We start from the raw sequence: 26,541 nt of genomic DNA, 5'->3' as shown, positions 1-26,541 counted from the left end.
CCACATGATAGACAAACCTCTTGTGTTCTGCCTTCAAAGTGAAAATATAGCTTTTGGAACAATGGAATACTAATAAAAAACTTGATAGTAATTTCACTGTGTGCATACTTTGCTGTCTTAGGTAAGTGATTGTATATATATAATTTAATCAGTAAGACTTGCAGGTAAGTTAGGGACAAATTGAGTGAGAGAGTCACCTAGACTGCCTCTTGGTAAGATGAGGAATATATGGAAGAAAGAACTGGTTGGGAGAAGGTCATATTATGATTACTTTTAGACATGATGTTTTTGAGATCCCAGTGGGACACAAGAAGAAATGTTTAGCATCCATTCACTATTTGGACAGAGATAGTCAAGGTTTTGGTAAAGGTAGGTGTTAGAAGAAACCATGGGTTTAGATGAGATCTTTGAAGGAGATACGGTGTTAAGATGAAAAGAGAAAAGGTCCGAGAACAGAATTCTGGGGAACACCAGTGTTTAAGGAACAGCTCAAGAAAAATGAGGCCAGGGAGGAGATTGAGAAATAAACAGCCCAGGAATAGGAAGAGAATCAGGGAAGTAATTTCATGAAACTGAGCCAAGGGAGTAAGTCATGTTGCGGAAGGATTCTGCAAAATAGGGACTAGTCTATAACCATTGGACTTGGCAATTAGTTTTTCTTAATATTTTTAAAAATGAATTTTCAAAACAATCATATACTTTTGCTGCAGATAGATTAGAAAACACAGGTCAGCAAAAGGGAAAAAATTAGAACTTCTTGATACTCTGCCATCCCGAGATAACATTTTGGCATATTATTCTTTCAGACTTTTGTCTTGCTGATTAACAAAGGTGTTTTTTTTTTTTTTTTAAGATGACTTCAGACGGAGGTAACTACTGAATCAATGGGTTAATACATCAAGAAGTTAAATATGGGGTGTCACAGATAACATTGATGAAACAAAAATACGGTGATAGTCTGCTCACAAGATTGGATAAGTAGAGCTGTTAGCATGTCCACAGAAGATGCCTTTCACTCTCAGTATCAGAGGCTTCTTCCGAATCCAGGGTGCAGAGGGGATTCCTGAAAGGCACATTCCCCCATGCCTAACATAATGCCTGGCACACAGAAGTACTCTTTTAGCAAGTAAAGGAGGAGGTTTTGGTAATAGAGTGGGGAGATTGGAAAGGAAAGAACTTGGGAGATTGTGTCCAACACCAGAAGATCTAAGCTGGAGAAGGATACAGGTAAAGTTTGGAAACGATAGACCAAGTGAAAAGGGAGGCGAAGATTAAGCAGAGTGAAGAGTTGACAGTTAAGATTTTAGATGGGGACCAGCTATGGATTGTGTTGACATCTAGCAGGTACAGGAATAAGATTTTAAAATGGAGTAAAGAGGGAGGCCGAAGCAGTTGAGGTGGTCAGGGAAATTTGACTCTTCAGGTTTTGGATGAGTGGTCTTATGTGAACATTGAAGAGGTGGAGAACATGAGTCTTAGCCAGGTGCCAAAGTTGTTGGCAAACGTGCATGAGAGAGTGATCGATCTGGATGTGTGTATGTGACAAGTGACAAGAAGCAATAGAAGATGAATTTTTATCTGAGCAAAAGGCCGTGTTTTAGAAAAAGGACAGTAGAAAGCTAAAAAGGAGCCTTAGAAAGTAGGTTTATAAGCTATAGAGGAGTATGTTTTCATATTTAAATCAGACTGCGGGGGGGGGGGGGGGGGGGGCAGAAACTTTGTGACCAGCAGGAGGCTGTGGGGGAGTTTGTTTTCACTGAAGCAAGATTCCACAGGGCACAGTGGAAAGGGTAGGGAGGGAATTCGGGAACGGAGGAGGCCCCAAGCTGTGTGAGGTGGAGAGGAGAGGATAGATGGCTGGCGGGCAGGGTATGAGGGAGGGTGCTTGTGTGAAAAGGAGAAAATTGCTTTGCTTCATAAACAGTCTAATAGACTGAATTAGTTGATTCTGCTTCGGAGATGTAATTATCAGTCCACTGTCTCGGCTTCATTTCTCGGATATGCAAAAATGTGGTTTAATTCCCTTTAAAAATTATATATTTATATTTAAATATATAAGCAATGTGTGATCATTGTTTTTTTAGGATAAGGTTAATGAGGTAAGTAAAAAAGAAAAGGTAAACTTCAACATTTCTTGAAATCCCATTACCCAGGGACATCGTTTTGGTATATATTCCTCCAGATTTTTTCTCATCTAAACATACATGTGTGTATTTAATTTTGAAAAATGCACCAAGTAAACTGTAGTTGTGCGCTTTTTTGTTTTTTCACATAACAGTACCTAATAAATATCCTTTGTCAGAGTAGGTATATTGCTGCCATCATTTTTAGTTGTTAAAGCTATCCATTATAGAACTGCATGCACCATATTTATTTAATAATCTCTTGTTGGGCTTTTGAATACTTTCCAGTTTTTTTTTATTGTAAGTAAGGCTAGAAAGAAAATCTTGTGTGTGTACAATTTGGCGTATTTCTCTCATTATTTCCTTTGGGTAAGTTTCTAAGAGTGTTCAAGGTCAACTGTGGTACTTTTTGGTTTGGTTTCTTTCTTGTTGTTTTTTCTCATAATTTAGCGTTTGGCTGAGAAATTCTTTTTTGTGTTGAAAATCTGGGAACATATTGAAATATATTTGGTGAACGGTGTAAAATCAGTGGGATAGGCATATATTGTTTGTAAGTTAACAATTTACCATTGTTTGATAGATATGTGATCATTTAGATATATTTTTCCCCAGGTAGGGAAGCCAAAACATTATCCTGCAAACCTTTAGGTTGTCTTCTCCCAAAGGGCTTGTACATTTATGATTTAGGCAGTGGAATTGAGATGATTATGAAAAATTGTTTAAGCTCTTAAGTTAATAATGTCTTCAGAATGCATGGAAATGATTAACACAGTTTTCTTTGATTACCTTTCTTCCAGGTGATTCATGGCAGGGGACGTGGAAGGATTCTGTTCCTCCATCCATGACACCAGTGTCTCTGCTGGGTTCAGAGCACTGTATGAGGAGGGATTGCTTCTTGATGTCACTCTGGTTATTGAAGATCATCAGTTCCAGGCCCATAAAGCACTCTTGGCCACCCAGAGTGATTACTTCAGAATTATGTTTACTGCAGACATGAGGGAGCGAGATCAGGACAAAATTCATTTAAAAGGTTTAACTGCTACTGGTTTCAGCCACGTGCTTCAATTTATGTACTATGGAACTATAGAACTGAGTATGAATACTGTTCATGAGATCCTTCAGGCTGCCATGTATGTTCAACTTATAGAAGTGGTGAAGTTCTGCTGCTCTTTTCTGTTAGCCAAAATCTGCTTAGAAAATTGTGCAGAAATTATGAGACTCTTAGATGATTTTGGTGTTAACATCGAGGGAGTCAGGGAGAAGTTGGACGCCTTTCTGCTAGACAACTTTGTGCCACTCATGTCCAGGCCTGACTTCCTGTCTTATCTTAGCTTTGAGAAGCTCATGTCTTATTTGGATAATGATCATCTGAGCAGGTTCCCAGAGATAGAGCTGTACGAGGCTGTGCAGTCTTGGCTGCGGCATGATAGAAGACGCTGGAGACATACCGATACCATCATACAGAACATCAGGTTTTGTTTGATGACCCCATCCAGTGTTTTTGAGAAGGTTAGTGCATTTGAAAGCAATAGATAGGACTCATATAGGTGACATTCCCAGGCTTGGTCAGGAGCTAAAAAGAGAATGAATAGTTTATAAGAATAGTTTATGTGTAAGAAGTCTGATTTGTTGTAGCTTGTGCATTTAGGTTTTTAAAAACACATATTGTGGGTGAAAGATGAACCAGGTAGGTAGTAGAGTAGTTTGTTTTAAGTTGAAGCATAATTACGTAATGCAAAATATTTCAGGTTTGCTTTAGCTCTTCTTTCTTTTCACAAAGTAATTACATCTGAACTGCATCAGGCTAGCTCTGTTTTTAAAAATTAATTTAAGTGATACATGCTGAAATTAGAGTTGAGAGGAGTTTTGTAGTTCTGAATGACGCGCATTAATGCACTTTGGTATTCCTCTAAAACGTAGTGGGTAAACATAAAATAGCTCTTGAAAACCAGTAGGCCCTAGTGGTGATTCTTCCCTACCCATACCTAGTTGATTTTCTTCCCTGCTCTTCAGTAGTTCTGTTTTTCCCATTTCACTGTGAATACTAACTAAATTTAACTATGAAAACATGTTTATGTCTAAAACCATTGTTTTGGCATTTCTAACTAAATAGGCCATCAGTCATCTATCTACATTGATCAAACATCCCTGTGCACATTTTACCATGTAACAGTTCTCTCTTAAAAATAGTCTTTCTTCAAAACAGCCTTGCCCTTTTTGCATGTAAGCATATTTCATTTTTATGTCAGAGTCTCACTTGTGATCCTTTCTTGCGGAAAGGAGAGAAAGCGGTTTCAGTAATTGCTGAACTTAATTGGTTTCTAATCACATGGTTACCTCTGGGGGTCTGTTTACCCTCTTGCATCTTCTTTCTAGAAAGCGCACTTAAAGCTTTGGTCGACACCCTTCATGTTAAATAGTTACTCAGATTTAGTTACCAGGCCTGACAATAAAAACATAATATTTGCAAAGGAGGGTTGTTTGCACCATTTGAAAAATAAACAAATTTGCGCCTTCAAATAACACTCAGCAGCCTGGCATGTTTCCCCCCCCCACCCCGAAATGTTGTGAAATGTCATTAACTTACACTTTTAATAGAGAATTCAATTTTATGGGATTTTATCTTTATTCTCAAAATGTACTGATCTAACAGAAATAATTGAAGCTAAGAATACATTTCTTAATCACTTTTTGTTGGGTAATAACCAGTCCCAACATCAACTATATAAATCATTTGTGTCTGATTCGATTTTTTTTTCCTTACTATTGTTTTTATTGCTCTCTTTCCCTGGGGGAATCCTGTTTTGTCTTTATACATTAAATGCAAATGCTTTCCCACTACTAAAAGAAACAAAAACCCTCCCAACTTTAGTCCAGATGGAAGTACTGGTGAACAAGAAAATAAAATTTTCCTCTCGTGGTGCAATATGATGGATAATTTTTAGCAGTAAGTGATTTTTAAGTGCTAGAGCAGAGCCTTTTTATATTCTAATCACCAGCTCAAGATGGTCAATAGTGATTGGCTGAAATGAAAGTTAATACCGTCAGGTAGTTTTGTAAACTATATGAAACATTACTTGTACCTTCTGATGGATGTTGTTTGCTTATGTAGTATAAGAGGTGGTTATTAACCATTGGCCAGGTATGCAGCATCTCATCAGAATAAAAATGTTAGGGCTTCCTACTTGAGTTAATTTCTTAGGAAAACTTCATAAAGCCCTGGCCACAAAGAAATCTTACAGTTCTTTGTTATATAGTGTAAGTCTTTCACTTTTATTTTAACAATATTGGTGAGATAATTAGAAGGTAGGTGTCCGTGATTCTTACCTTTGCGATATGAGAGTTAATGTTTATCAAAGGAATCTGTGGCTTTCTATTTTATTTTAATTCCAGTAGAGTTAACATACAGTGTTATATTTGTTTCAGTAGGCCTGTATGGCTATCTAGATTTTGAGAACCACTAAGTTAGGCAATTTTTTTTTTTAAGTTAGGCAAATTTTTGAGAGCTTATCTCTAGAAATAAAACTTTATAAACCAAACTAAAATGGAAAATTGGGTTGGGAAATAAGAATTTGAACTATTTTATACCATACTATTTTGAGCTCCCTTGAAAATAGGGCCCATCTATTTTTCCATAGTATGCTGCAGGTCTCACACAAAGCCATTTTAATATCCATTATATATGCATGGTGCCAGAAAGGGCACAGAAATAAAGACGTGTTACATCTGCGCTGGTCCTTTTTTAGTATGAGAATCTACATGGGGAAAAGCGTAGGCAGTTTTGATTTGTGGTTTTATCCTATTTGCCGAAATTTAGAAAAGTGGAATATTGATACGCACTTCTTATTTTTAGCTTTAAATTTTTAAACACTTATTATGAGACTTTCTAAACATAAAAAAAAAGTCTGAGGGGCACCTGGGTGACTTTGTCATTTGAGCGTCTGATTCTTGATTTTGGCTCAAGTCATGATCCCAGGGTTATGGGATCCAGCCCTGAACTGAGTGTGGAGCCTGCTTAAAATCCCCCCACTCCTCCCTTTGTCTCCCTCTGTCTCTGCCTGTCTGTCTGTGTCTCTCCCTCTGCCTCTCTCCTCCACTAGCTCCCTCTCTCTCTTTCTCTAAAAAATAAAAAGGGCCGAAAGAATAGTGAAATGATCACCCATAAACATCCTGTAGGTCAATATTTTTATCATCTTGCCACATTGGCTTTAGGTATGTGAAACCATTTCAAAGAAAGTTGTAGATACTATGACACTTCATCCCTAACTACTGGAGCAAGCAGCTGATCTCCCAAGAGTAAGGAAATTCTCCTACATAATCATAATACATACCATTATTGAAGTTAACAATCATTCCTTAATGTCATGTAATATCCACTTCGTTTTCTGGTTTTCTCACTTCTCCCCCAAATGTCTTTTTTAGCTACTTTTTAAGGATTTAATCAAGGTTCATACAGCATATTTGATTGTTATGTCTCTCTTTTCATCTAGAATTTCTCCTTATGATGAGGATGTTCAAACACAGAAAAAGTTGGAAGAATAGTATAATGGATGTCTAGCTGTCATCTAGATTCAAGAACTGTTAACATTTTACCATATTTGTCTAGGTTTTTTCTTTGCTGAACCTTCAAAAATAAGTTGCAAACATCATAATGCCTTATCCCTAAAAACTTACATGCCTCTTGTACGAATAAGGACTTTATCCTACCCAAGTTCATTGCCATTCCATCTAGGTAAATTAACAATAAGACCTTAATATCATCTAATAGCTAGTCCATATTCAAATCTTCCCTTTTCTCAAAATGCCCTAGAATCCAGTCATTATTTATGCATTGCTTTTGGTTTTCATGTATGTCTAATCTTAACCTAAAACAGTCCCCCACTTTTTTTTTTTACATTTATTTATTTTTGAGAGAGAGAGAGAGAGACAGAGCACAAGTGGGGGAAGGGCAGAGAGAGGAGACACAGAATCCGAAGCAGGCTCCAGACTCTGAGCTGTCAGCACAGAGCCTGATGCGGGGCTTGAACTGACAAACTGAGATCATGACCCGAGCCGAAGTTGGATGCTTCACTGACTGAGCCACCCAGGCGCCCCAGTCCCCTACTTTTTAAAAAGAAAGATCAGATCACTGATTGCCTTAGTGTATCCCACATTGTGGATTTATCATCTTATTTCTTTGTGTTAGTGTTAACTTATATTTCCTCTTTTCTTTATGTGTCCCTGTTAACACATCTCCTTTTCAGTGTTGTGATTTTTCAGTAACGGTTGCAGGAAAATCTTGTTGTAATGCTGAAGAAGTCTTGGAAAAAACTACTTAGTAACTCTGATCAAACTTAGAATTTACCTTTCTTTTTTTTTTTTATATATATATTAGGAGGTCAGGTAGCCCAATCCTCTGACTAAAATAGTCACAAATTTTATTCACACTATTCCATTAGATTTCTTTTAGATTGATGAAATTTCCCTCCTTTTAAAAAAATTTAAATCTAAGTTAACATAGTGTAATAACGATTTCGGGAATAGAATTTAGTGATTGATCACTTACACATAACACCCAGTGCTGATTCCATCATGTGTCCTCCTTAATGCCCATCACCCATTTAGCCCATTCCCCCTACCCAACACCCTGCCAGCAAAATTGTTCTTTGTATTTAAGAGTCTCTTAGGGTTTTTCTCCCTCTCTGTTTTGATCTTATTTTTGCTTCCCTTACGTTCATCTGTTTTGTACCTTAAATTCCACATGAGTGAAATCATCTGTCTCTGACTTAATTCGCTTAGCATAATACACTCTAGTTCCATCCATATCGTTGCAAATGGCAAGATTTCATTCTTTTTGATCACTGAGTTATATTCCATTGTATATGTATACCACATCTTTATCCATTCATTCGTCGATGGACATTTGGACTCTTTCCATACTTTGGCTTTTGTCAGTAGTGTTGCTATAAAATCTCCCTTTTAAAAAAATTTAAAACCTTTCCATTCAATTTACTGGGATTAAAACTAGCTGAAGTGTCAAAAGATTACTCTTACTGATAAAAATTTTAGTGTATATCTATGACTCTAGAACTGCGCTGTTCAATATGGCCACTGCTTGCGGCTATTGAATACTTGAAATGTGGCAAATCTGAATGGAGATTTCAAAAATTAAGATGACATAGGATGTAAATGACCCGTTACTAATTTTTATATTGATTACAATTTGAAATGATATTTTGGATATATTGGGCTAAATAAAATACATTATTAAATGTTTTTTACTTTTTTTTTGTTTGTTTATTTTTGAGAGAGAGAGCAGGGAAGGGGCAGAGAGAGATGGAGACACAGAATCTGAAGCAGGTTCCAGGCTCTGAGCTGTCAGTACACAGCCTGATGCGGGGCTTGAACCCACAAGCTGTGAGATCCTGACCTGAACCAAAGTCAGATGCTTAACTGACTGAGCCACCCAGGTGCCCCAATGTTTTTTACTTTTTTAAATGTACAGAAAATGTAAAATTAATCATTGGCTCACATTTGTGGCTCTTTCTGTTGCACAGCGCTGCTCTAGAAGTCCAGGGAGTGAGTTGTTCATTAGAAACCCTGAATCTGCATACAATAAGCAGCTTTTCTCACATATTAAACCCTTCTCCTGGTTTCTCAACCATTAGAAATGTTCTGTACAGTTTAGTATTAAATGAACTTACCTACCGAACTATTCTGTAGAGTGGCTGATGAAGACAACTTGAGTATAGCATCTTTTTGTCAGGATCCTTACCCTGGCCTCACGAAAATTAAAAGCTAGTGAGCAAAGCTTGGTGAAAGGAACCTGTGGAGATTTTATGTCTTCCTTTGGAAGTAACAAACAGATCTGAGCAGAGGCTTCCTAGTGTGGAAAGGGGATGTTCTGCCTCTCCCCAAGGAATAGCCCTCCTTCATTCCAGGGACCTGAATCATGCTCCGTAGCTATGCTGAAATCTTTAGGTTTATTCTTCTACAATATCTTTCCCCTTAGTCCTCTACTGGATTTTCTCCCCAGCTGAAAACTTTTGTACTGTGTACTCTGTGGGAGCATCACCAAAGAGATCAAGACTTCCAAATTTCGTCCTGGAATTCCTTAGAAGCAGTGATTCTCCTTATTTGAACACCTTATGTGTGTCAGGTCGCGCGTGCGCTAAGCGCTCTCCGCGTGGGTAGAATCTATAGGTTATCTCCATTTTATAGATAAGAAAACAGGCTCAGAAAGGTTAGGAATCTTATCCCATGATGAATGACTGAGTGAAACCCAGGTCTGCTTGCTTCCCACTCCAAGGGCTTCCTATTACAGCTGCTGGAGCAGGGAGGGAGAGGCCCCTGAGGTGCAGAAGCATGCACTTGTCTCTGTGGCCCAGCTGGGGTCATTTAGAAGTTGCTGTCTAGAGTCATGAAAATTCCAACGTGTTTGCATCAACAAAATAACAGCCTGAGAAGTGTAATGGCACTGAAAAAAGTACAGGGTGTGGGAAAACCTTCAGATGTGAAAGCACAATTCTGGGGATGGCAGTGTATAAGAAAGCTGAAAATATCAGAATCTTGTCCTTTTAACATAGTTGTTGAAGAGTTCTTATGATCCCTTTTATCTGTAGTGGATTCTCAATTTTAAAACTAGACTTCAGTTTCAGTTTTTACTCCTACAAATGTCTGCGGCATGTTTTTTTTACTAGCTCTGAGGGTCTTTGCATCTTTAACAGAGATAAGACTTAGCATTTGTCATTTGGAATTTCAGTGATGTGAAGATTTAAATAGTTTACACTTTGCTTTCTTTGGTCCTTTGGTTTTTAAAAAACAATTACTGCCTTACTGAAAACATTGTATGAGGCAAATCTATATTTAGCAAAGTGCATATTATACTTGACTTTTTTGTATGGGAAAGATCTTTTCAGCAAAATTGTTAAATTATTCATTAAAATACCCATATGTTGGTTGATTCTTCAGTACAGTGATATTTTAACATTTTGAACCCAGGGTCAGTATGATAAATATGTATATGGTAAGAGCTTACCAATGATCCCCTTAGAAATTGTATCAATCATAAAATCTTCCAATTTTTCACAAGGAAAGAAAATATTTTAAATCCTATAAAGATTTACAAAGCAAATTTGTTTGGCTTATAATTAGGCTTTTACAGTTGATTTTTCATTGGCTGTTTACTACGGAAGCAGACTATTTACATGTATTCTGCTTTATTCCAAATGTTTTTATAAACTAGCTCATGATATTCAGACTCCCTACTGTGCTTTTTTCCTGATCTATTAAATGTAATTCATCATCTTCCCCCCAAATTTGGATGTATGTAACTTTTAAAGAGCAAAGTTTATGTTTTAATGAGAAAAAAGCTCTTTTACTGAGAATATATTTCGATTTAACAAATCATATCTGCATTTTATGAAAGCTTGTTATAAGAATAAAACTTTGAGGTAATTTTGATAGTCTGCTGAAAAAAGACAACTTCATTACTAGTGAAAAGTAATCCTAGGATCAGAATAAAAAATGCTTCAGAAGAGCTTTCCAATACTTTTTTAAAAAAATATCTTTTACTTAAAGTACAGAATTTGTGGCTTTAAAAGCTACATCTTAAAATGGGGATAAGTGATCTTGTACTCACCTTGAAACGGATAGAATTCAAGGATCACAAATTAAGCGTCCAAGTATACCTTGGACACTTAAGAATACTAGTAGCTCTCAGAATTGGTCTTCACAAAGTGTTCCAAATATTTGCGCTATTAGCATAGTTGATTTAGATAGCATTAACAGTGGACTATATGACACATGAGGAAATCACTTGCTCTTAATGTCCTGTTTGGATGGTGTGATATTTTGGTTAATTGAGGTACAGACCACTTGTAATGACGTTGTATGGATAAGGACGCATCTGTTTAAAGTGCAGGTGCTGTATACCCTTTAGAATTCCTTTACTTAGGAGCTGTGACACGTTTTGACTGATCTAGCACTTGAGCAATCCAAAATTTCTGTCTAGCAACAAGACCATTAACTGTAGTGTTAATTACAGTTTAGCGGAAAACTCAAAAAAAGTTTAGTTATTTCTAATGACTTCAGCTATAGCCAGACAAATCTAGAGGAAAGAACAGAAATTTCCTTCTGACCCTCACGGAAGTACATGAGAAACACAAGCAGTGCTGTATTTGACAGTACAAATATTTTTTACAAAGACAGTAACCTAGATTTCAAATGTGAAATTTGGTTACAGTTCTTAATGGGTTTGAGTTGTTTTTGAAAAAGTTTAAAACCCCCTTGATACATTAAATAGTCCTTATACAGCTATAAACTTGAAATTGCTTAACAATCAACTCACTTGCCCCTTGGAGTGAAAGCACGGAGATGACCAGGTTTTCTGTTGGAAATTAGGTCAATAGGTTAAGCGGACTTTCACCATTCACTTAATGTCTTTTTTACATCCATCTCTTTTACCAGCCCCTCCTCCCCCAGCCCTGTGGACTTGGATGATTGTAATTAACACATGCACAGTTCTTTCAAAATCACCCAAGGTGTTTTTCTTCTCTCAACTCTTCTGCCTTTTATATATAGAAGTAGAGTGCTCTTGTTTTCTATCTTTGACTTGGATTCATCCCAGGTTTACAGGTTCGTGGAGGGTACAGTAATCCAGGGTGTTGACTGCTGTTAGATCCCGTGGGAGAGAGACTGTCCGTAGAGGGTGTATTAAGCAGGCCAGAACCTACTGAAAATGGTAGTTCACAAATTTAGTCTTACTTGCTGATTTTCCTTTTAAGTAAAATAAATGGGAGATGAAAACAAAAGTCTAGAATTGGAAATTAACTGTGGAGTGAAAGGGAAGGAGGACATGGAGTAGAGACAGCTGTTTTCTTATAAAAGGAGAAAAATGTTTTAATGAACGAGGGAACAAGGAGGGAGAGAAACCAAATGAGAAGCCGAAATCAAAAAAGATCAGAGAAGTCAGAAAATGGAGGGGCGCCTGGGTGGCGCAGTCGGTTGGGCGTCCGACTTCAGCCAGGTCACGATCTCGCGGTCCGTGAGTTCGAGCCCCGCGTCAGGCTCTGGGTTGATGGCTCAGAGCCTGGAGCCTGTTTCCGATTCTGTGTCTCCCTCTCTCTCTGCCGCTTGCCCGTTCATGCTCTGTCTCTCTCTGTCCCCAAAATAAATAAACGTTGAAAAAAAAAATTAAAAAAAAAAATGTTTTAAAAAAAAAAAAGAAAATGGAGACAAGGTTAGAAGCAGGAAAGGAACAAGAGCAAATACTAAGATTGTGGGCTTTAAAGTTTTTAATTCTCTAATATTTACTCAAAATGTTACATGAGTCATAGGTAAGCCTTGCTCATTCAGAAGTTAATTGTAGGATTAAACCTTTTATTTGGCTTTCCTTCTCTTTTAGCATATTTTTCAATAAAATTAAAACATTTACACAGTTGAGAATATTTCATAAGTAGGAAAAAGTCCTCCTAAGTTGTGAATTGTAGAATACAGTTGTACTATCTAAATATTAGTATAACCAGATAATAAGATGGTCCTAAGGCTTTCTAGAAATTACATAAATTTTTACCTTTTAGGCTTGTGCACGCTTATTTAATTTCTAGTGATGTTCAATGACTACTGCACTGGAATTGGAAGCAAATTAGACTTTCTGAGCATATTTATTTTTTGAGTTACATATTTTTCATCCTAGGAAAGTTGAAGGGATAGAGGACTAACCAAATTGTGCTGAATCTCTTATTAGATTATTGTCTTGAGGAGGGTCTTCTCCCTCACCCCCATTTATGCTGGTCACTTGGCTTTTGAAGTTCTATTCGATAATTTAGATTGTTGCCTGCTTGAAGAAGAGAGGATAGGTAAATCCTTACTAAAATTTGTCTTTACTGTTTCGTGTTTGACTGCAATTACAGTATTACTGAGAGGATTTGTACTTAGCAGGAACTGGTTTTTGTTTCTTATAGCTTTATCCTTGGTCATTAACTCAGTTTTTCAGGACAAAGGGATTAATTAAAGGTATCTTGCACCTAGCTTTTTGTAATTTTAACATAAATAAGTATGAGCTTCAGTTCTGAGCATGAATTTATAAATAGACTTCTCATACCAAGGTGGATGCTTTTGTAATATGGCACATAAAGACTGCTCCACATTTTGCTGAATATCAAAAATAATACTAGATGTAGCTGTGGTTCCCAAAGGTATAATTCGTTTTAGTAACTGCTTTATTTCTGGATATTTCTTTTGAGCAGATTGGATCATAGAGAAGGGATGATAAAACTGATAGCTAGGACTCTGTCTTCCTTCCACATGATCCCTTATACTCATCATTCTGAAAATTAGGGTATCATTTTTGGATGTAGGAAGGGCCAGAGGTGTCTTCATGCAACTGACTCCTATCGTAAGGAGAAAATGTCTAAACTAGAGGCTTGTCCATAGTCACACAGTGACTTAGGGACGGCATCAAGCCCAAGACCTAGGATCTTTAGTTCAGGGATTTTTTCAGTCCCCAGTGGCACCTCCAGCCCCCACTGATGGATAAGCTAATAAAAGACGGGTTTTTTTTGTTTTTTGTGGGGGTTTTTGTGTGTGTGTGGTTTTTTTTGTTTGGTTTTGGTTTAGTAGAAGTATATTGGGCATTTAAAAACATTTTGAAAGATTAAATAGCTGTTAATATCTTAAATTGGCTAAAGTCCTAAAATAATTTTAGATTGTAGCCAGTTTTTTTTAAAGTGACCTCTACACCCAGTGTAGTGCTCAGACTTAAAACCCCAAGATCAAGAGTCACATGCTCTACCAGCTGAGCCACTCAGGCACCCCAGACTAGCCAGTTTTAGTAGATTTTTTTAAATTGCAGATTTTTAATCACGTGAAGTTATGTAGTAATAAGCTCTGTAGAAATGCTTGTTTTAGTTATATTGCCAGTTTCACTTTAATTCCTTAAAAAAAATTTTTTTAGTGTTTATTTATTTTTGAGAGAGACAGAGTGCAAGCTGGGGAGGGGTAGAGAGAGGGAGACACAGAATCTGAAGCAGGCTCCAGGCTCTGAGCTGTCAGGACAGAGCCCAACGTGGGGCTCGAACTCCCAAACCATGAGATCGTGACCTGAGCTGAAGTCGGACGTTTAACCAACTGAGCCACCCAGGTGCCCCAGTTTTACTTTAATTCTTAAAATTAAGAATGATCTATACGAATTACCTTCAAAATTAAAAAATTGAATGAGTGGATTATGTAACGTTTTGACAGCAACGGGAGAAACCTGGAATATTTGCCCAGTGGTAATGGCTAGCTCCTGTGTGTTCCACTTAACACACATTTCCAGGAGCCTCATTCAGAATTAATAGTACCTCACATTTTCTCCTGTACATGCATGTGTGTACACAGTTACATGAAACTAAAGATCAGAGGAAATGGCCAATTTAAATTTTCAGATCACTGTTTTTAGGAGGTATCATACTTTTATTTTTTATGCAGCATAAGACAAAATGTTTTTCATAATAAAATTTTTAAGTATCAAGAAAAGCAATAATGAATATATTCTTTCTAAGTGTTAAAACAAGACCGCTTTTTTAATCCTGTGAAAGGGTAAGGAAAGTAGTTCTTCAGAACATGAAAGAAATGTCATTTTTTTCCCATATCTTTCTTTTGGAAGTAACTGATCTAGAGATAAACTGTTATGTGAGCGAATGATGGGAGAAATGCTTTCTCTATGAAAAGATGAGCCACATGTTTCTTTTTTGATAGCTTTCTTCATTAATGTATTTAAATGATTCCATTCACATAGAAGGTTTTAGCCCTATGCTTTTTGTTTTAAAGCAGAGTATATCTGTAATTACTTTGTCCAGGATTATCAGAGAGGCATTAATTCCCCATTTCTATAATGAAAGAAGAAACTAATTATGTTTATTGATATTGTGTAGTTGTAGAGGAAAATTGTAGTTCTGGGAAAAGAGCAAGGTAGATCTAGAACTTCTAGCTGTGGCAGAGAGTAGGAGCTAAATTTCTTAGGTTAGAAGACATTTTATGGTATAACCAACTATCTCAGAGGCACAACTTCCATTGTTGGGGGCTTACGGTTAGAACAAGCTGGATAAAGGTATGTGGCTATGATAAGGACTTTTAACATAGAGTTGAAGTAACTGTTTAAACTCTTTGGAACCCTGGTTTCAAAGGAACACAATAGAATGAATGGAGAAGGGGACAAAGGGACCGAAACACTGGGTAGGAAACAGACAGGAAAATGACTTTAAGAAGCACTTAAGCTGGTTCAGGTTGATGGGATTTGCAAGAGACTGGGGTTGGAAGGTGGAGGGCTGTCACAGGCCATTGTGCCTAGTCCTCATGTGACACCAGAACCCTCTCCAGCACTCCTGACAGGCAGTCACACATGGACTACCTGAAGTGACAGGATTGCTCACTGACTCCGGAGGTAAACAGTCCTGACTTGGGGCAAATATGTACCCATACCCTTTTTACTGTAGTCCTTGTGAAAAAGCCAAATACAGACCTGTATAGATCCTGAAAAGGGGCAAGTCCCCCAAAAGTTCACTGGTAACCATATGTTGTATGTGTATACATGTTTTCCTCTGAATACGCTACCAGCTGTTCAAAGCAGGCCACTTTTATTTTTTGAGAATATTGTATATATTCTTCAGTTATCATTTGACACTTTGAACATCTGTGTTAGTGCATGTGGATTAACTTCATTCTCTTCATGACTGCATATGGTAAAGTCTGCATACCACAGTTTATCCAACTGATGTCATTGATATTTGAGTTCCTGGTTTCTGTGCTCTTTTACTAATGTGATGGACATCCATTATCTTGGTAGGTCTAATTACAAAGCTTTTCTCTTTGTTGGCCTAAAATCTTCCTCCAAACTTCCACTTACTGGTCCTGAAAATGGTTGCCATCTTTCTCCTGAGTCTTCTCTTGAACGTAAACATTGCTGATCACTTTTACCATTCTTCCTATGGTTTAGATCCCTTCGCTGTCTTCAGACTGTGGTCCACTTTGTATTGTCTAAATTGTAGCGATGGAACTAAACGCTCTGAGCTGTGGTTTCATCTGATGGAGAGGGTGGGATTGTCTAATTTAATTAGGTCCATGATATGACTCTGCTCTATCACATTGTACTGAGGATAGTCAGTTACAGCTTTACATTTAGAGTTCCTGGATCGTTGGAGCATTTGATAAAAGCTGTGGACTTCCCACCATCTAGCCTTACCCCTGGAATGCATTAACACAATTATTGCTACAATTGCAAGTGATTCATGGATCCCTGGTACTTCTCTTTATGATTAGACTTACTGATTACTTTGCCAAAGCCATAGGTTCTCTCATTGTCTACCGGTTCTGTTACATCCTCGGACATTAAACTGGAAATGTCAAGTTTTGGCATTATTTGGTGAGTCTGCTGCCTCCCAGTGTGTAGCACTTTCTTATTTGCAAGTGGTACTTTTTAACAATTCAGGATCAGCCTCTGGCTAACTAGTCTAGTTTGGAAGTCTGGCTTCTAGTCGTTTTCCATTCTTCATGATTCCGCACAGATTATGGAAAGCAGTTAAGCAACCTTATATGTGAAGCCTCTCAGGATCCCAGAATGTGATCTTGAGATGAAATGACTTGAACTTAGTGACAATATCTTATCTAGTTTTTCTTTTTTTTTTTTTTTTAGCCATCTTGGATTTAAGTTTCTTCGTCATTGTGTTTGATCTTCAGATTGGACAGAATAAAACATTGTTAGCCGAGAATGGAAATAAAATAGAAGACTATTTGTCTTTGCTAATATTACATTAACCACCCCATCCGGGAGGGGCTTCACTTTTGCGTCTACTTCTTTTTACTTTAACCTCCAAGATGCCACTTAATTCAATACCTGGCACTTTGCTAAGTCACAGTTCATCCTGAACAGAATACTGTTCACAGTATTCTTACAGCTCCATCTCACCCTTTGTAATACTTGTTTTATGTGCCTGTTTTTTTTTTTTTTTGGGTTTTTTTTTTTTGGCCATCTGTTGTAAGTGGTTTTTTAACATCTGAATTCCAGAAAGCTCTCTGTGCAGCACATCAGATTTTTTAGATACTTTCCCCTTTTCTTCCCCTCATCAGTGTGTTTTGCAATTATGCAGTCAGCATTATGCTTTTGAGAGCCTCCAAGCCTTCTTGAGCTTCTTTACACAGTTTCCGATCTTGGAATTGGTCCTAATTTTCCTTTAAAACACTTGAAATCTGCCTGTCCAATATGTGCAGTGTTCCCCTTCCTTTTTCCATCTCCAAGTGACATGGCTGCTCTTGGGAAAGCTTCCTTCTCTTTGCATCTTACCAGTCAGGTTTTACTGGGGAGGATTAGGACCAGATAAGTTTGACTCATTACTCCTCTCGTTTCTAAAAGACTGAATTTTTACACAGACCAAAAACACACCATCAGATGCATTGACTTAAGCTGACGGACACTTCCACAGATGTCCACTGGTGAGTAATAATAGCTAATAACTGCTATTATTTGTTGTACACTGCCACATGACAGGCACCGTAGTAAGTCTTTTTCACTTGGATTATCATGCTTATCTCCTACCTTAGGGTTATGAGGCATAGATGCTATTGTTATCTCAATGATACAGATGAGGAAACGGCTATAAGGATGTTGAGTTACTTGCCCAAGATCCCACAGCTTGTTGAATGTGAGTCGGATATTTTCTAAATTGGATTCTTAGTTGTCATACCAGGCTGCTTGACGTGGTGCTTAATTACAGTGCTAGACCGGATTCTGTTACTTCAAAACCTGTGTAGCTCTCAGGCCACTGGCTGTGCACAGTAGGCACTTAAATACTTAATTTGAGGTTTATGTTTCTTGTTGATTTCCAGGGTATTGCCTTTTAGTCTTGCACATATGAAAAAGATGAGAAAAATGGGCGAGGTACACTATTAGGCAATTCATAGTAGAAATGAATGGAAAATGAAAAGATACGTATTTTTACTAAGCAAATATATTTTTGATGGTTTTAGGAGACCCATTTTTTTTAATGGCAAGATTCTTCTTGTTTATAAATATGATACATTAAAAACAAAGAATGCAAAGATGTTTGTGAAGTTTTAGAGACAATCACTATTAACACAGCAAACGTACACAAAATCTTCTTTAATTGGGATACCAGTTTACTATTGCTTTTTAAAAACTGAATATATTGTGAACATCATTGCACATTGATAAATACTCCGTGAAAATGGCTTTACAGGTTTCCATTGTTTCTCATAAGAGATTGAGGCTCGTTTCATTTTTTTTATTCTTCTATATGTGAAGTGAAAGTAGTAGAGAATGCGAGTTCATCTCATACTTTTATCATATTACTCTCTTTATTGAAATTACTTGTTTACAATTATTCATTATTTGCTGTGATTTCTTCCACACTTAATATTTTGCTAGGAAGAATTGGGTTGGATGCCCAGTCATTTGTGATCCATATGATTGATTCTTTAAGAACCATTATATTATCTTTTCTTTGAGAAGGGTCATTAGGCTAATTCATTAAATATGTTAAGTGTTCTAAGAATTGAGTTTGTCATTTAAAGAGTTTTCTAAAGACTAAAGGAAGCTGTGCTGTAACCTACTGGAAATTGATCTTCGGAGCAAGACTGTCCTGGTTCAAGGTTCAGATCCCAGCTCTCCTGGTTTTAGTCATGTAAACAATTTGGGCAAGTCACTTAAGATTCTAAGCCTCAGTTTTTTCATCAGGAAAACAGGGATGATTATTAGTCTCTCGCAGGAGGAATAATTTAGCTTGAGATGTTGCACATAAGGCCCCCAGTGAAGTAATGACGTCCGTTTGTTCTCTTTTATGTAGTAAGACCAGGAATTCTCTGCTGGCCTGGTTAAATCCACCGAAGGACCCCTTCTCAGAATAATGATTTTAAATCCATAAAATTAACTGCTTGGGATCACAAAGGAAGCCAATCCTATTGAAATGCAGTTAACAAAATACTTAAAAACACATTTGCGGTGCTTTCTGTTTTAAACTTTTTGGACCAAGGTGGGGCGTGAATGAGAAAACTAGGGAGGAGGAAGGAAAAAGGAGAAGGAAAGAAAGCTCCTAAACATTTATGTGTAGTTCTGGCTCCCTCCCACACAGCCACGCTGGGTTCCCTGTACACTCCTAGACATCTCCGCCTCAGCATCCTCCCACCAGTGTAGATTGATCACCAGTGAAGTGGAATGCCTCTCCAGAGTCCCTTAGTGATCCTGCTCTCACGAGCGCCTCAAGTCTAAATCCTCAGATCAGTTCGATTCATCGCCTTTGCTCCCTGTCTCTACTTCACATCAGTCATGCTCTTCTGCCCATCTTCTGTCTACAATAGCTGATTTTCCCCTTGAAGTTGAAGACTCTTGTCTCATTCTTGTCACTAGGATACAAGCTTTTTCTTCACGGATTCCAGCTTCCTACCTCTTCCATGAGGTAACCCGTGAGTGTTTTGGGCCAGTTTGGTGTATGTTCCATGTCCTAAGTTCCGCAGAACTCCCATATTACACCCTCATTCCCAACTGTCAACTGCCTCGTTTATTTACTTATTGGCAACTGTTATCTATTTTCATTTCCCCAGACACAGATTCTAAGTTCTTTGAGGAAAGAGACCCCATCTTAACATTTTTATGTCCCTATAGAACTTAGCACAGTACTTAAAAGTGCTTCATAAGATCTTGATAATCATCACAATGAGGTAGTTCCAGCTCCAATAAAAAGAAAAAAACAGTTGGGGCACCAGGTGACTCAGTTGGTTGAGCATCTCACTTTGGCTCAGGTCATGATCTCATGTTTGTGAGCTCAAGCCCTGCATTGGGCTCTCTGCTGTCAGTGCAGAGCCCTCTTTGGATCCTCTGTCTGTCTGTCTCTCTGCCCCTTGCCCTCTCTTTCTCAGAAATAAATAAATGTTTTTTTTTTAAAAAAGGAAAAAAACTTGACCTTTCCTTGTCAACTGGGTTATGATTGTAGGAGTTGATGATATCAAACCAATTCTTTATATCAAAAACTTGAGAATTTTGTATATATTTAAATTTTTACTAACTCACTAACTTGATTGCCCAAGTTTTTCAGTCATGGCTGTTCTTACAGTGTTCCTTGTGGTTAAGAAAACCATGGCCATGATTTCCTCTACTGTGAAACCTCTGTTTGTCCTCATAGCCACCACTTGTATCCCAGGGCCTGACATACAGTAGATGAATGATTAGTACATTTTGTTAGAGGAATGTAGCCTTGTGCCTGGAAAATAAATATTTACATTAAAAGGCTTGGGGATGTGCATAGATTATTATGAAAACAAATATGATAAAACTTTGCTTAAAAAATAGTATGTGATCTTAACAGGAGAAACAGTTTTAGCAAAGTAAGCCTCAAATCATACACTAATCATCTTAGTTGGCTTTGATATCTTGTTTGCCATTGATGTTCTTTCTTTTGGTTAAATTCTTTTACTTGTATTCTTAGGTTAAGACATCCGAATTTTATAGATACTCCCGACAGCTGCGCTATGAAGTTGACCAAGCACTGAATTACTTTCAGAACGTTCACCAGCAGCCTTTGTTGGACATGAAGTCAAGCCGCATCCGTTCTGCCAAACCCCAAACTACAGTATTCCGAGGCATGATTGGACATAGCATGGTTAACAGTAAAATTCTTCTCTTAAAGAAACCAAGAGTCTGGTGGGAACTGGAGGGCCCACAAGTTCCTCTGCGCCCGGATTGCCTTGCTATCGTCAATAACTTTGTGTTCTTGTTGGGCGGGGAAGAACTGGGCCCGGATGGCGAATTCCATGCTTCTTCCAAAGTGTTCAGGTATGACCCCAGGCAAAACTCTTGGCTCCGGATGGCAGACATGTCTGTGCCACGTTCAGAGTTTGCAGTTGGTGTCATTGGAAAGTTTATTTACGCTGTGGCAGGCAGAACCAGAGATGAGACTTTCTATTCAACTGAGAGGTATGACATCACCAATGATAAATGGGAATTTGTGGATCCTTATCCAGTTAACAAATACGGACATGAAGGGACAGTGCTCAATAACAAGTTGTTCATCACCGGTGGAATCACCTCGTCTTCCACCTCCAAACAGGTGTGTGTGTTTGACCCCAGTAAAGAAGGGACCATAGAACAGCGGACCAGGAGAACTCAAGTGGTTACCAACTGTTGGGAGAATAAGAGCAAAATGAATTACGCAAGATGCTTTCACAAGATGATTTCTTACAACGGCAAGCTTTATGTCTTCGGTGGCGTCTGTGTGATCTTGAGAGCCTCTTTTGAGTCTCAGGGATGCCCTTCCACAGAAGTGTACAACCCAGAGACTGATCAGTGGACCATTTTGGCATCCATGCCAATTGGCAGAAGTGGTCATGGTGTGACTGTGCTGGACAAACAGATAATGGTTCTCGGAGGCCTTTGCTACAATGGTCATTACAGCGATTCCATTCTCACTTTTGATCCAGAAGAAAACAAGTGGAAGGAAGACGAGTACCCGCGGATGCCCTGCAAGCTAGATGGTTTACAAGTATGCAACCTGCATTTTCCGGAATATATACTGGACGAGGTCAGACGTTGCAACTAATGACATCTTTCTCCCTTTAAATAAGCCAAACAAAAAATTTGTTTGTGACAGAGTAGTTAATTAAAAAACATAAAGAAAAACCTCACCAGTTTTACTATCAAAGCCATTGGTCTAATATCGTAAAAAATTATTCATTCTGTGCTAGCATCCTTTTTTTTTTCTTTTTAGTGGCCTCAAACTCATGCAATAAGTTAATTCGAAGCGCTAGCTCTTGAAACTACTTCCAGAAGCAGTTTAATAGAGTGATCCACTTATCTGGGAAGTTGATTTTATGCTTTAAACATTTCTTTCAGATGTCAGCGTAGGAGTCATGCCTCTTCTAAGAGAAGACCTGATAAGTGTCACTGGATGTAATTTCGGTTCCTATCTCAATCTGAAATCTTTTGGAACATTTATTTCAGTGTATTTCAGTCTGTTCGACCTTTTGGTTTTATTATTTACGTTAAAACTCTTGACCTTTTTGCATGGCTTTTTGCTGAAAATGCAAAAATATAAATTTTCTACAAAGTTAACTTTTTTATATTCAAAACACTATTTCTAAGCTGCCTTCTCTTCTCTGCATTGTGTTAGCGAAAGCATACCCATACTTGCGTACATCTTAGGAACGTACAAGGCACATCTCCTTTTATGCGTGGTTAGGATTCTATATTTTTAAGCTAGTGCACTTGCACACACGGTTTGCCATACTTGTTGAATTTTAGATGTAACGTCTTTTCATGTACTAACATTTTTAGAAAGTTAAAATAACTGGAGTCCTCATTTGGTATCAAAGTAGCCTATCTTCAGTCCATACTGATTCAGTAATATTTGAGCTCCTTGTATTCCTGAAACATGTATGGATTTCTGAAAACTAACATTTTGTATTTTATTTTCAAAAGTAAACGTTTAGTGTTCCTTATCAACGTATGTCTTCTTTTTGAAAATGTTTTTCTTTGCAGTCTGTTTAACGTTACCCTGTTTTTAGTGAGAATCGGAGTGGTATATGCAGTCCTGGCCCTGCAGCGTGCAAGCACTTTTAAAGAGAATTTAGGTAATACCAGACTCCTAAATAAAGGCCCCCTAAAAGTAAGTGCAACTCCCGTTCTTTACATTCAAGAAGGCTGCTGCATCTGTTGTTGAATGGAAAGTAGCATCTCGTGGAAAATTTGAGTTCATTTTTGACTTAGAGGTAAGAAATAGAATTACAGTCTTACTGGTTATATCTACTTGTTTATTTAGTACAAAATATTTAGTGGCACTGGGGATGTAAGCCCTCAGCCTTTGTTTTATTTACTGAAAGCTACTAGCATGAAGGATAGTAACCTCAAAATTCAGAATGCATCAAAGTTAACTGTTTAAAAGCATTTATAAAAGTGTTGTAGGATTAGCTGTGCACCTTTCAAGTCTTTCAACTCGAAGGAAAAACATGTAGTTGACAAAATTAAGCAAGAATAACCAGGGAGTGGATCATTCAAATTGATGCCATTTTCTCTTGAGTAGAGTCTATATCTGATACAGACTAGATCTACACTGGCAAAACTTGCCAGAGCTTAGGATATTGGTGCAATATTGCAATGCCTTCTTCTATGGCTGTTGTATAAATTTTCTAGTTTCACTTTTTTGGTTTTGTTTTTTGTTTTTTATTTTTTGTTTTCGTTTTTGTTTTTTTGTTTTTTTTGTTTTTTTTTTTTTTTTTTTTGCTGCTGCCACCACTGAACACAAAATGGAAGAGTGAAGTCATGATTTTGTTTCCCATGGTAATATGGGTAAAAGTCTTTTTCTACCTTTTAAAAATCATTTTTTAATCATTTTATTTTTGAAAACTAGGAATTAGAGTAGCCATTTAATTCTTTTTCTAATATATTAGTTGGTTTAGTGCTTTGTGTGCTTTCTTGCTTTAAAGAAAATAATGATAATGTCTTCATTATTTTCCTCATTGTTGTCTTTTGCTGGAAAAGACCGAGACAGGGTACCCCTATCAGGCTTTTACACTTTTACACACCAGTGGTGGTTCTTGTTAATTGCTTAGGTATAACTTCATAGTCCTAGTTAGTGTAAGATCTGGGCAAACTGTTGACTATTCTTGGTCTATCATTCTAAAGACACAAGACCAAGATCACAGTTCATGTTTTGGAAAATTTGTGAAATCTTAACTTGAACTAACTGTGGGTTCAGCTTCACATGTGAGTCATGTCTGACCTGATGTTAGCTGTAGTCAGTTTTGAGCTTTAAGAATAGTTGGTATTGCTTGGGTTCTGAATGTATGAGAAAATTCATCCGTTTATATGTAGTGCTAATATAGGTTATTTTAAATCCACGATTAACCTACATTCCCTTTTAAAATTACGGTTTCATTGCTGAAAGAGATTTATTTTTGTTATACTAAACTATGGAAAATTTTTCCATAGAATTTTTTTCACGTTTATTTTTTGTGTGCTTCATTTGGAACCATTTTTTGTTTAGATACATTGTATGTGCTCAAGGTAGTGGTTTTTAAAAATTCAGTAAGAAATTGGAAACTACAGTGTAACTGTTGTGATCTTTGTGTGTTAATTTTCACTTTACATTTTAAACGCCAGACTTGACAAAAATAGCTGATCTTCAGTAATTGCATCTTAATTAGAAATGTTTGTTCTGTTCCCTATCTTTGACCGTGAATTTCAGTTTTGACTTTAATCTGCTTAAAGAAAATCCTTGCACTACAGCCATTTCACAAAATTCAAGATTCTCACATTGAAGGTTTTGTATTGGAAGAAGTACTACTGGTTTTTATAAAAGCAAAGCGTAATTAATAGAATTACTAGCTTTTCTTGAGACAACATTCTCTGTGTCCTCATTGCTCTGCTCTGTGTGTGCGTGTTACTCTAATTTGTGAAATATTGACTGAGCCCTTCACTTATCTTTTCTAAAGCAGCACCTTTGGACACCTCATTCTGGGAAGCCTGCTCGAGTCATAGTAAAGGACACACACATTTGTGTGGGGAGAAGTGGTAAAAATGGAGAGTTTTGTCTTAATTACATGAAACTAAGCTTTAAAATATTTTATAACAAATTATTTGAGCTGCATAACCTAAACATGTCAAACGTTCAGTGGGACTATTTTTATATATGTATATGTGGTTGTAGGTCATAACATTTCAGTTTATAATATAAATTGATATTTCAGTTTATAAGCTATCTCTCAGAAAAGACTAGCTCTTTTGAGAATACATAATTTAAAGTTTTAGACTGAAGTAAAACACAACATAGATAATAGTGTAAATTAGCTGTAACTGAGGGCTATATGGCAGTAAAACTGCCAGTGCCATTTTTCTTGTTTGCCTACTATACGTTTTTGATTTTTTTTTTTGTACTCAACATTTTTAGGGATCATACGTTTATTCAATCAGATTAGAGTTGGTTTGGGAATAAATATCTTCTAAAAGAGATTTATCTTCAAAATGAAAGTCCTGAGAAATTAGTTTATCGAGAGTTTATAAAGTCAAATATTCAATAGACACAGACCAGAATAGGTAAGCTCATGCAGTCCTACCCTTGCAGTACATACACCCGTGTGACTTCACTGGTACACGGGCGACGCTGAGAGAATGCCCTCAGCGTGGTTTGTTCCCCCTTCATAACCTGGGATTTTCTTTTTTTACATCTTTGGGAACAGCTACATTAAAAACCTTATTAATCAGTATATCAGTAAGGGTTAGGTGTTTGCTTTCTGAAGGAATGTTCCAGTGAGATAGTCGGAGAGGTTATTTTCTACCTAACTTGTATATGCCCTGTACCTCTTGGGCATACTTTGTCTATAGAAAAATATTTTGACCTTTAGGTACATTTTGGGCCAGTAGTCAAATAATCCTAAGGCCGATTTAAAAATCTTAGAATAATTTAAGGTTTGCCTTTTATACCTGTTTTGAAAGCCTTTACATTTTTGTCAGGTAATTTTTCCCAAGCCGTGAATATAATCTATTCAAACATGTTTATGCTATCCATTCTGTTTTTAAATTGAAAAAAAATGTTAAAAGTGTTTATGAAGAAAAGTTTAAATAAAATATTTTTAATCTTTAAAATCTATTTATTTCTTATTATTTGCTATCTTTATGCAACCCATCACTTTCCAAGTCACTCACGACCTGATTAACAGCATACATTTTGTTTCCCTTCAGCATGCCAAGGAAGTACCATAAAAACGTGATTTCTCCCACTGCTTTCAGTCACAGATTCAAATGAGTGCATTAGAGTGAAATTATTTACACTTACATGCAATGGAAATTTTATAACGAAGCCAAGTAATTAAAGTTCCACTAACACAGAGTTTTGCAGAATGGAAATACGGAATTGAGAAAGAGCATTTACAAGCCATAAGCCTTAGTGTGGTGATTTTTAGGTTTCCTTTAGCATTTATTTCTGAACTTAGTGGCGAGGCAGAAATGAAGCTGCTGCGTCACAAGCGCTTGGATATCCATAGGCTCCTCCTCTGTGCCTTCTTTAAAATGGACGCCTGAGAAAGGATTCCCTGGGCCCTGGCCTCAAGCCACCTTCCCAGCCTCTTTCTGTTGCTTCGCCCACTTCATTCTGTTGTGATCTTTGTTAGTTTCCAGCTTCTGATTACCTGCCTCCTTTCCCCTTCCCTGCTTGCAAAATCCACTTTCCACCCCAACTCCAATGCTCTCCTCCCTTCCTGAAACCTGTGTTCTCTCTTCCATTGAATTAATTGCCTCTTCAACACTCAGCATATTTGTAGCTCTTGATTTCATTTTGTATAATAGGTGGGTATAATTCTTTCTCCACGACTACATCATAGTTCCCTTGGATGAAAGGACCTTCTTGTATTCCTCTTTGTACCCTCATATCAAGCGTGGTACTTTTTGTGCACAAGTAGG

General features: G+C 37.3%; 1 protein-coding gene across 2 annotated transcripts in view; it reads left to right on the top strand.

The window, feature by feature from the left end:
• The window catches only part of KLHL15 (kelch like family member 15), a 36,321-nt gene extending 10,633 nt beyond the window's left edge, over window positions 1–25,688 (top strand). Inside the window, exons 2-4 of one of the 2 annotated variants that reach the window (XM_047843847.1) lie at window positions 2,921–3,632; window positions 20,579–21,670; window positions 21,982–25,688. In XM_047843847.1, coding sequence (XP_047699803.1) covers window positions 2,928–3,632; window positions 20,579–21,670; window positions 21,982–21,993 — 1,809 coding nt within the window. In that variant the 5' untranslated portion in view covers window positions 2,921–2,927 and the 3' untranslated portion in view covers window positions 21,994–25,688. Of the gene's footprint in view, window positions 1–2,920; window positions 3,633–20,578 lie in introns of both variants that reach the window. The other variant, XM_047843846.1, reaches the window with a different exon arrangement.
• The last annotated feature ends 853 nt before the right edge of the window (window positions 25,689–26,541 follow it).

Source organism: Prionailurus viverrinus, chromosome X (assembly GCF_022837055.1).
Source record: "Prionailurus viverrinus isolate Anna chromosome X, UM_Priviv_1.0, whole genome shotgun sequence".
In the NCBI taxonomy this organism is placed as follows: Eukaryota; Metazoa; Chordata; class Mammalia; order Carnivora; family Felidae; genus Prionailurus; species Prionailurus viverrinus.
Note: the sequence above shows the minus strand (reverse complement) of the source record. Positions and strands in the feature narration are given on the sequence as shown.